Source organism: Dasypus novemcinctus, chromosome 1 (assembly GCF_030445035.2).
Source record: "Dasypus novemcinctus isolate mDasNov1 chromosome 1, mDasNov1.1.hap2, whole genome shotgun sequence".
NCBI lineage: Eukaryota > Metazoa > Chordata > Mammalia > Cingulata > Dasypodidae > Dasypus > Dasypus novemcinctus.
In genome coordinates, this window is record NC_080673.1 from 107,773,551 (window position 1) to 107,785,869 (window position 12,319).

The 12,319-nt window shown below is 38.2% G+C and overlaps 1 protein-coding gene across 2 annotated transcripts in view; it reads left to right on the forward strand.

Annotated features, from left to right (window-relative positions):
• UNC5C (unc-5 netrin receptor C) overlaps positions 1–12,319 on the forward strand; it is a 406,424-nt gene that overhangs the window by 281,729 nt on the left and 112,376 nt on the right. For both annotated transcript variants that reach the window (XM_058295247.2, XM_058295243.2), the window contains exon 4: positions 188–291. In XM_058295247.2, the coding sequence (XP_058151230.1) occupies positions 188–291 (104 nt within the window). The remainder of the gene's footprint in view (positions 1–187; positions 292–12,319) is intronic.

The window sequence follows — 12,319 nt, forward strand, 5'->3', positions numbered from 1 at the left end:
CCAACTCATTTTGAAATCTCTTAGCTGTAAAACCATTTGTATTTGATATGTCCCCTTTTTGGTCAAGGTCTTCTTCCAAAGGCATTGCTGGTTGGTGCTTGGTATTAATCCCTTGGTGCCAGACAGGCTAATCCTCAGAAGTCATTTAATTTAATCTTGACAAGCACTTGTCATCTGTACTTTCCAGATCTACGGAAGACATTTGAGCAGGAACCCCTGGGAAAGGAAGTGTCTTTGGAACAGGAAGTTTTACTCCAATGTCGGCCACCTGAAGGGATCCCAGTAGCTGAGGTGAGTAAATGCAACTTTTTGTATTCATCATTTGGCACTAAACTAATCTAACAGAGCCCTAATCTGTGCCTAATGGTGCAGTGAATTAGGGTATAGCATGATGAGTGGGTAGTAATGGAGTCCTAACTGCCTGCTGCTGGCAAAATATATTGATTAGGAACTGATTAATGACTTGAGAGTCAATTAGAATGCCCCAGTGGACACAGCCACAGGCAGCTTGGTTGAATTTTGTCATTCTCTTTCAAGAAATAAGAAAACTGCTTGATTTTATCTGGCACATATAGTAAAGAAAGATGGTATGACTTAATAACATGCCATCAATTTTATTGTTGTTCTTGATAAGATGCAAAAAAAGTGAGTGTGAGAAGGGAGGGTATGTGCACATATGTGCATCCCATATACATACTTCCTGTGCCATGGTGTAACCATGGACATTCCTAGAAGCCATGTTCACATACCAGGAAAGAAACATGTTTTAAAATTAACAAGTGTCAATTAGTTTCCTCCTAAAATTTTCCATCAAGCTCTCATTTTCATCTTTTTTTCCCCTAAAGCAAAGCTGATTGTATGATGCAAATTAAGTATTATGAATCAGATTCACTCTATGACTTGTTAATACCAAGAACCATAAGAAAATGCCTTGTCATTAGAATTTAGGCCTATACAACCCACAAGAGGGTGCCATGTTCTCCTTAAGACATTTGCCCTCATCTTAGAGCACAGTATTGAGGAAAAGCATTTAATATTGTGTCTTTCATTTAACTGAAAATTCCAAACTAAAAAATGTTACCCTTTACATAATTATCAGGAGACATTCTAATTTGAATCTAGTATTATCCTCCTAGCTGATCCTATATATTACAAACCCAGGAATACTTTAATTTGACAAGTAACCTATTTTCCAATTTGTAGTGGTTCCTTGTTAGCCACCAAACTATTTGAATTTTTAACTATTTATTGCACATGTGAAAAGAGGTATTTTTTAGTTATTGCAATTGGGACCTGTATATCAGTCAGAAGTTGTTTTGGAAAACTAAGCCCTGAATTTTGCATATCTACTTAAATAATATAATACTCTTGAGAGTTGCAACATCATACAAAAAAAGAAGAAGAAGAAGAATTAACAATGCTGATCTCTCAGTGTTTCAATCTTTCAAAATTGCAGCAAATGCAAGAATCAACTGTCCCATGACACCTGAATCAATCATCTGATTGCTCTTTCCAAATTAAAAAAAATAATAGATAGTAAATTAATTAGAAATTTAGTCAGAGCCCTTATCAAGCTCTTCTTTTGTTTCTGTCAGAACATTCATATCTCCATGTGTCAACACAAAGACTCAGGGTTATAGTTTTAATGAGATTTTCTTTCTAACCTTGAAAAAAGAGAGCTATTTTGCCTTATAACTGGCCTTCCATGTCTTCCATACTGTTCCATGTCAGTATTTAATTTCCATTATTAAAATATTTGTATCTCTCTCCTTAATTGTATTTCAAAAATTCTAGTCAAGCCTCCTCCATTCAACTAAGTTAGAGACGAATATATATCATGAGTAACATGAGTATCCATACCCTTGTTTTCATTCCATGTTTTTTAAAACTAACTAATCCCTGCAAAGACTTTCAGAGAAGGGATCCTAATAAGTGCCTCATAATTTCAGTCTCTTCAACTAAGTGGTTCACTTTGTCAGGGAGTAAAGATTCATGACTGTAAGCTAATTGGCTGTGACTCTTATTTGTATCATCACTGGGGAAGAGACCAATTAACACTTGGCAAGCTCAAAATTCATACACCCATTTGACATTCAAAGAACTATATTTAATACTTTTTTCTTTTTCACTTTTTGAAGTCAGAAGTGAGATCAAATACAAATGCTCTAGAGCAGGCTAATAAACCCCAGTGTAGTTTCTTTTCAGTCCTATTAAAATCACCAAGACCAGAAAGCTAATGATTTTCCTATCATGACACATTACAACTGCTATTTGCTCAAGAGGGACATATACATTTTAAAAGAAAGAGATGAAAGGTAGGTTGGTGAGTTGAAGGATTACATGATTATTTTAATTTAAAGGTAAACACATTCATGTGTAATATTTCACTTATTTGTTTGAAGACTCTTAAAACATTGAAGTAGCATAAATTAATATATTGATCTCAAAGGGAAATGAGGAGGTAGATTCTTGTATTTTATGATAAATAGAGCAAGCCCTGAAGATATCATGCCAGACTGTGTTTCTTTTGTATCCCATTGCAAATGATCCTGGAAAAGTCAGATAATAAATTCTCAATGAACACATGACTGATTGATTTAATTGACGCTTGTTTTATAAGCATATGTCTAGCTCCACTATGCAAGTGGCATTGTTTGCAGAATATTGAGAGGCAGTAATTTTCTTCCTTCTAATCCAAGTCAGTAAGTTTCTAAAAAACTCTAACCTTAAGTATGACAGCATCACCTTTGGTGCAAATAATGGTATAGACACTTCCGTGATAATAAATAGCGTTTAATATTCTCCCCTATTTTGGCTTTAGTTTCTTCTATAGAATGTTATTATAAGTTTCTTATAGAAATCCATGTTTGAATCCAAGCTTCACCATTTTCTAACTTTTTGATTTTGTGCAAGGTATTTAAACTCTCTGTACCTAAGTTCCCTCTATTCTAAAAAAGAGACAATCAGAGGCCCTATTCAGAATGTGGTTGTAAAGTTTAAATGATATGAAAATAACTTAGAATTTATTGAAAGCACTGAAGAAACATTGACTATTATTAGTAATGTTATTATATTATCTCTTATTAGTTCATAAACTGCTGGATTAACCACTTGAATTCAAAGTAGCCACTGAGCACCTTGCCACAGGAAAGTTACTCTGCTCAGCCCTGTGATGTGTGAAAAGTGAAGCTTCTGCACTCCCAAGAATCCCCAAGATTCCCTCCTGTATTCTCTAGCCTATTGGTTAGAGTACATAAATGCTACAAATGAAGATGATATTGTATGCTTTAAACCAAGGAAATGCCCTTCCAACAAAGCTATCAAATGACCTATTAGTGTAAATGTCTACAGCAAACCATGATGTGCTGCTACCCTTAAACTCTGATTTTTAAAGTTACTGTTGTCCTTTTAGTCTTGTAGTTCCATACTCTAGACCTGCCCAGAGGAAATTTGGCTAAGGTTACTCTTGGTAGATCATCTTTTCAAAACTCAAGGATTAAGAGTGACAAAGTCTCAGAGGAGGAGAAGGCTGACTCAATAGCCATTAAATTCCCTCTCCCCCAGTGGCTGCAGATTTGACCTAAGAAATCCCCTCAGTATTCATCAGTTAAGCTTAAAAAACTATGTTGTGGGGATCCCAGGGATGAAGACAAGGATTTCAGAGCCCTAGGCCCAGCTGCTCCCTTTTCTGTTCTCCCAGACCCTTCCATTATATCTAGGGGTGCTAATCAAACCTTTAAGGACTGTAGGACTTCCTTAGTAATGGACCAGATGCTGGAGCACCTTGTACTAGACCAGATATAAATCATTTAAAACCATAGAGTGATGGGGTTGCCTGGGGATCACAACAGATATGGAATTCTTTCAGTATTTAATTCTTGACATGGATGAATCACTGTGACTGGTTGAATGTTAGCTCCTATATACCATGATTTTTAATAGTTCTATTACTTACTTTGAAATTTATCTATTTTGCTCTTTTGCTGGTCTGACTAGCTTGTAATCAAATAAGGAGCAAAAGGGATTTTTTAAATCTTTTATCTCTAACACCAGTAAATTGTAGGTCACTTAATAGATTCTCTAAGCAGAGTTGAATAAATGAAAAAATGAGGCCTTGTTGGATATGACACAGAGGCTGCATATGAAAAAATAGAAAATAGAGCTTTCCAGAAAAAGGATGCTGCATCCCTGGAGATGCAAGTCTATTGAGAAATGTAGTGTGTGGTGAGGGAACTCTTCAGTTTCAGCCCTGAGAGCAGGGTTCCAAACCACTAGGACCAAGAATAAAGACCACTGGGAGTTATATTAGTTCAGGGACTATAGGGGAGGTTAGTAATTATGATGTTAAAATTAGAGAGTAGACTAGGGAAAAGAAAGAAAAATAAATCCTAGAAATACTCTAAAATGGTATTGCTCAGAATTTTTTAAAACACTTTTGCTAGAATCAAGCCAATTTATTTTTTTCTTCTGTTTTTGGTGAGGCATTTGCTTCCCTTTCAATAGACAAAGCTCTCCTGTCTCTCTAAAGAAGTAAAAAAATTAATATGCCCATGCAACGGGTGCTGGCTTGTTCCAGTGGCATAATAGCAGCACTCTATGAAATGAATCCCTCTTTGCTCATTTTAGTTTATGCCTAGAAAATGTTGCTGTCACATGGCATGCTAGAAATACACTGCTTTATTATCAAATTATCTCTTTTGGAGAGTACTGGGATCAAAACAATGGATACAAGATTTGTTGGCATGGCAGAAGGAGCAAAACTGAATTTTTCACTAAAACCTGTGATTTGTTCACCTTTAACAAGGGGATAATTGGTTCTCTAATTATAATTGAGCTGCTTCTCATAAGAGTTTAATTGGAGGAACAGGACACAATGTCCAACTTATTGACCCAGTTGTGCTAAAAAAACATCATATTATTTATCAACATTTGCATCTCTAATTAGCAAGTGGGAAAATATGAGGTGAAGTGCAAAAGAATAGATTTTGCTGAATTAAGACATGATGAACAGGGAACAGATTTTTTAAAAACTGATACTGCCAAAACAAAAAGCTGCTGGCAGCTGGAGGCGCCTCCAAATGTGTAGCATCAGGTGGCTCTCTATCTAATTGATTATTAATATGGCCACTGACTGCTTTGTTTCATGAGAGCCATTCATGTTTCCCTGCCATTCCCTCATAATTGGAACTTTGTGTCGATGCATTTCCATGCAGGTGCATTGTCTCCAAAGTTGTCCTTTATATTCTTTGCAGGCAAAGAGATTTAGAAAAGAAGGAAGAGTTGGGCATGAATATTAATTTGGAGAAGATATTACTTTCAGTGCCCAGTAATATCTATTGGAATTTTCTACTAGCATGTATGTATGAAAAAGAAGGTGGTTGTTATTTTTTTTAATATGATGTGATTGTCAGCCTTGCAAATAGGTTTTCAAAAGTATTAGGTTCCCCGCCTATTATTTAGCTTGCAAACTTTGCACGGGCCTAATCAACATTTGCCAGTGTCACCTCTTTATTATGGTCAGCCCATATATTTTTTCCCCAGTACCAGCCTGTAGTAATTATATACAGAGATGATGACAAATTCGTAACCATTTAAACCAAATTTAAATAATAATAACATTAAATAGCATTATCATGAACAACAAATAAGAAACATTAGACTTTACCTAACTTATAATAATAATGTTGCCTAATTTCTGCAAATACTTAGTGGTTTAGTGATTCCTTTGAGCCTGTATCACAAAATGCAGGGTTTTTAATCATTAATTCAGTTATTCATGAAATATTTATTATGCACCCACTGTGTGCCAGGCACTGTTCTAGTTGCAAGAGATAGAAGGCAAAGTCCCTAGAAGAAATAAATAAATAAACAAAACAGAAATATAAATAAATGAACAAGATATTTTCAGATTATTACAAGTTAAAGGAAATAAAGCATGTCATATAAGAGAGGATGATGATTGTTGAGAGCTGGGAGTACCTTTAGAGTCAAAGAAAAATCTATTTGGGGAGATGTCATTTGAGCTGAAATCTGAATGGCAGAAAGGAATCAGTCTTGAAAAGATCTGGGGCAGAGAGCTCCAGGCAGTGGAACCAGCAAGGGCAAATGCCCTCAGAGAGAGGCCGACATGGGTTCAGGATTAAAAAGAGGCCTGTGTATCAGAGACACATGAGCAATGAGGAGAGCAGGAAGACTGCAACACAGAGCTGGGCAGGGACCAGATCAGGGACGTGTATACATGAGAGGCTTGGAGTTTCCTCTATGTGCATGAAAAGCCACTGGAGATTGAAGTAAGGAATCATCATGACCTGATTATGTCTTTAAAAGATTATTTTGGCTTCTGAATGTAAAATAGGTTTTAGAAGTACAAGAATGGAAGCAGGAAGACCATTCTGGAGGATCTTGCAGGAAGTAACACAAGCAAAGAAAAGGATTGCTTTTTCCCAGGGAAAAGCAGTGGAGATGGTGAAAACTGGAGAGATAAAGGCAATTTTAATTCCTGTGGGGAAAAAACTCTGAATATGTCATTTAAATTTGATTTTATTAAATGAATAAAGTCCAGAAAATATTTGGTCTTTCAGGAGACAGTGAAATCTTCCATGCTAACATTCAGCAGACCCACAGGAATGAGTTTTTCTTAGAAGACCCAAAATCAGTCATCAGTAGACCTCAGCTGTGTTCAAATACAATACCTATCTCAGTGGAGCTTTAGCAACAAAAAACAACCTAACCTGTGTTCATAATCACAGGGCAGGAGGGTTTAAGTGGTCTTATTTCTTGGGAGGAAAAATTTACTTTTTAAATATATAGATATATAAGTTCTCTTGCCTTAGAATTCCTTTAGCATTTCTCCATGTCCCAAGAGGCATTATTTATCATAAACTCATTGTGGATGAATAATGGCAGTCATGTAAAGCCTGTATTTTCTAAGGAGGATCAGATTTAGCAATAGTTCAGAACACTTTTGACTGGTAAATAAGAATACGTATTAATGTGTTACTTACCCTACAAGCAAGTTTATAGTCAAGGCTGATTGGGAGCTATAGAGAGATGAAGAATTTTCAGGTCTTTGTCCTGAAAAACTGAGCATTAAGGACACTTCAGTGCCATTTTTTCTTCCCTGAAAGATGTTATTAAATGCAGTTATTCTACTTTGGTTTGATTTTGTTATTGTCATTTTATTTGTCAACATGCTTTTGTTTCCTCATGATAGAACTTAGGTTTTAGAAATAGAAGTTTCCAGATTCTAAGACAAGTTAGCTTTCACAATATGGGCTACGTAGATACAGCTCTCAAAAGCAATGAGCCTTCCCTAGTAAGGGACCATGACATTATATTGGGCTTCAAATTTCGGGGAGTTCTGGATCACAGAGTGTTTCAACAATGGCAATGGAGGGATACTGGTATGGGATACCAATGACAGGTGATATATGACTGACAGGGAGCTGTACAGAACATATGTCCAGGGTGCATGGTAATGTTTGGATATACTCATAGTGGCAACAATTAAAAACCACAGTAGGGGGGGTACTGGGTTCCTGGCCAGTGGTGCTCTGTCGTGGTCCCTAGGGGAGCAGCGACAGTCTCCCAGGTACAGTGGTGGGGACCGGGAGGGAGTGAGGGTTCAACAGTGAGCCCCTGATACTAATGACTATGCTTGTGAGCTGATAAACCCAAAATAATAACAAGGCCTAGAGCAACATTGTGCCTGGGAATTTCCACCTGTCAGCCTTCATGTTAATCAAATGTGGCCAGTCTCGAAGCCAAACTCAGCATGTAAATGCAATGCCTTCCCCCCAGCGTGGGACATGACACCCGGGGATGAGCCTCCCTGGCAACGAGGGACCACTATCAACTACCAACTGATGATGCAACTGGAAAATGACCTTATACGGAAGGTTCAATGCGGATCAGCAGAATATCCATGTCTACATAAAATACCATGACTTTAAAATGCTGTTTGACCTAAAGTAAGGGGGAAATGGAAAGGAGAAATGAGTTTATATGGCTACGAGTTTCTAAAAAAGAGTCTGGAGGCTGGCAGAAGGTTTGCCCTCATGCACAACTGAGCAGAGTCAGAGAGACAGATAAAGCAGATACAACCCCCAGATATTGGTTCCTTTGAGGGCTAAAGAGACCCATGGGAGTTATGGTCATGGCCGATGGGGTTAACTACCAGGGCAGATGGCCCCTCTTTGGAAATGGTGTTTATGTGTGATGAATCTGGACTCAGATGGGATCTCCCTTCATAAGACTTTCATGCTAATGTGCTGGAGGTGCAGTTAATGTTGGGGTTTAAGATATATTTAGGGGATTTGAATCTCTGGACTGACAATGTGATAGCCAGATCCTGAGCCTCAACAGACTCCAGCACCTACAATCTGATTTATTGGACTTACCACACTCAGCTAAGATGGAGGTGAAGAAGGACAACCACCACACCATGGAGCCTAGAGTGATTACAACTGAAAATGGGAGGATTGCATCCAGCATCCAGGTGGAATCTGAGCCTCCTCTTGACATAAAGGTGCAATGGACACAACCAATCCAGTGTCCACATAGAAGAGGTGGCATTGGATTGGGAAAAGTGGACATAATGGACAAAGGGTATGGGGAAAGGCAGGAAGAGATGAGAGGTGGAGGCGTCTTCGGGACATGGAGCTGCCCTGGATGGTGCTTCAGAGGTAATCACCGGACATTGTAAATCCTCACAGGGCCTACATGATGGAATAGAGGAGAGTATGGGCCATGATGTGAACCAATGTATATGAGGTGCAGAGGTGCCCAAAGATGTACTTACCAAATCCAATGGATGTGTCATGATGATGGGAACGAGTGTTGTTGGGGGGGGGGGGAGAGGGGGGGTGGGGGGGTGGGGTTGAATGGGACCTCACATATATATTTTTAATGTAATATTATTACAAAGTCAATAAAAAATAAAAAAATTAAAAAAAAAAAAAAAAAAAAGAAAAAAAAAAAAAAAAAAGCAATGAGCCAGACATATGTGCAATTAAGAGAGTGTTTCCCCAGCAGGAAAACAAATTCCCTTTCTTGGCAACAGAGGCAGAAGTTACAAATGCACAAAATGTCACTAGAGTTTCCACTTGCTTTTTTTCCCCTTTTAAACCTTTGGCTACTTTTTTTTTTTTTTAACAATTGTCCAAAGGTGATATTTCAGCTTGACTGAAACCAACATTTTCTTAAACATAAATATACACATACTTTCACAAATCCACTGAGAGGTGCAAAGTATATTAGTGGTCAACCCTGAAATGAAAGTGTCCTATTTTATTGCAAATTTAAGAAGCACATAGCTGCTTGGCTAAATGACCTTTTATTTTTTATAAGAAAGAATATCTGGCACAACATTTTCTCTATAACAGTTTAGGGGGCCACTCTTGTCTCCTCACACTTTTTTTTTAAGATTTATTTTTTATTTATTTCTCTCCCCTCCTCTCCTCCCCCCCCCTCCCCCAAATTGTCTGTGTCCGTGCCCTGTGTGTTCTTCTGTGACAGCTTCTATCCTTATCAGCGGCACTGGGAATCTGTGTTTCTTTTTGTTGCATCATCTTGTTGTGTCAACTCTCATGTGTGCAGCGCCATTCTTGGGCAGGCTGCACTTCCTTTCACGCTGGGTGGCTCTCCTTATGGGGCACGCTCCTTGTGCGTGGGGCTCCCCTACGCGGGGACACCCCTGCATGGCACAGCACTCCTTGCACTCATCAGCACTGCGCATGGGCCAGCTCCACACAGGTCAAGGAGGCCCGGGGTTTGAAACATGGACCTCCCATGTGGTAAGCAGACACCCTATCCATTGGGCCAAGTCTGCTTCCCTCACACTTTTTTTTCCCCCATAAATCACATGCTGCTTCTTGTGCTTTAAGACACTTTCTTGCAATGGCTTGTATGGATAAAGACTGCTCATTTGAATTCTATCTTGAGGATTTTCCTGGTCAAGCACCAAAGCATCTACAAGAACCAGGGAGACATGTGTTGCCAGTGTGAGAAAAATGAAAAAAACAATGCTGAGATTTTTAACTCTGAGGCATTTGGAGCCAAACACTACCTGTTGAAAGGTTATGGACAACTTATTAGCTATAGGTATCTAGGAGAATTTTCAAAGCCTTCCTATACAAAGTGTGGTCCACAGGCAATCACGGTATCACCTGATGGTTTCTTAGAAATGCATAATCCCAGGTCCCACCATAGATGAATGAATCAGAATCTTCATTTAAACAAGATCCTCAGGCCATCCACATTTGTTATAAAACTCAGGTGCACATTGAAATTCCTTGGTAATTATTAGAGATTACTAATTCTTACATCTGTCTCACTAGAGATACTGATTTCATAGGTACAATGTGCAGCCTGGCTATCAAGATTGTTAAAATCTCCCAAGGAGATTCTAAAACCAACAGAGTTTGAGAACCACTGATCTAAAGGGAAGGTTAAAACAAACAACAAACACACAAAAAGCTTCAAACTTGTCACTTCTAAAACCAATCAGTAAAACTTGGCAAAGACTCCCAGTTTTTAGCTAATGCTTCTCCTAGAAGCTTGGCTTGGCTGAATGTGCATTTGATAATTGCCCCATAATTGCTTTCCCCATTTGTTTGATTAATGTACCTGCATACAGTGTTTCTTGGCTGAATCAACATTCTCCTAGGTGTGTACACTCATCTCAACTATTTTGTCATTTTCAACTCCAGTGTTCTGACATGATGGATCCCAGTTTGAATTTAACAGTGTAACCCTTCTGATAGATGTGAATTTTTCTTGCTAATGGTTGCTGGACTCATTTTTCATGTTGGGTGGCATGTGGCATTTTCCCTCTGTTAATTAGAACAAATGTGCCAATTATGTTAACGTTTCTCCTGATACCAATCAGTGAATAATTAGACACAACACATCTGTCTTTCACAGGAGTGTAGAATAGGAAAGAACTGCAAGGTACTTTGCTCTTTATTATTGGCATATATGATTAGACAAATTCCTTAACCAATCACAGGGTTAACAAGTTCATGTATCAAAAGGCTAAAGGGTGTCAATAGCTACGGGAGGGTTGAGCACCTCTCATTGCTAGCATGGTCCTGATCAACACCCACCTCTCTCTAAAGGCAGTCTGCAAAGAATGTAAGAGGTTGTCTTAGTTTCCTAGGGCTGCTGTAACAAAAGACCACCTAAGGGTGACTTAAAACAACAGAAATTTCTTGTTTCACAGTTCCAAGGCTAAGAATCCAAAATCAAGGTATTGACAGGATCATGTTTCCTTCAAAATTGTAAATGTCAATTAAAAGAAAGCTAGACAATAATCTAGGAACTGAATAACACAGTGAACCCAGAAGTGAATGAGAATTGTGGTTGTTAGTACAAATGCAAGAATGTCCTTCTGTGAACTAGAACATATATAAGTCTCTATTGCAGGGTGATGGGAATGTGGAGAAGCATGGGAAAAATACAATTAATGTAACCTATGGACTATAGTTAACAGCAATACTGTAATAGTCTTGCATCAATGCCAAAGATGTACTGTGTCAATAATAGGGAGGTAGGAGAAAAGTGTGCCACGTGTACGCTAGGGACCATAGTTAGTAGTAAATAGCCTGAGGATATTATCTCTTAATCTGTAACAAATGTTCCACCACCGTGTGGTGTATTGGTGAAGGGGTGTTGTATGGGAATTCCACACATGTGCATGATTGTTTTGTAAGTTCACAACTTCTGAAGTAAAAATATGGTTTTTAAAAATCCATAGGGAAGAATCTGCCCCATGCCTCTTCTAACTTCTGGTGCTTTGCCTGCAATCCATGGTGTGTCCGCCTTTGTCATCACACAGCATCCCCGCCCCCATCTGTGAATAAACTTCCACCTTTTATAATGGTACCAGTAGAATTGGATTAAGAGCCCTCCCTACTCCAGTATGGCCTCATCTTAACTTGCTTAATTCCATCCGCAATGACCATATTTCCAAATAAGATCACATTCTGAGGTACCGAGAATTAGAAGTTAGGCATATCTTTTTGGGAAATATTTATTCATTTGTTAATAGTGATCTTTCTTTAAACACCAGCACGCACACCCACACATACACATTTTCGATTGGTAAAATGTAGGTGCGTTATTCATCCTGGACCACAGAAATAAGTTCTTAAGTATTTAAAACTCTGTAAAGAATTCAGTTTCATTGATATAAAAGATGACGCTGAAAGAAATCCCCAAATTCAGCCTATAAGATCATATTGACAGAGTTGTAAGTGTATGAAAACCACCATCAAATTATAATTTGTTACAGTTTCTGCTTCTCTATTTTCATGTCTCC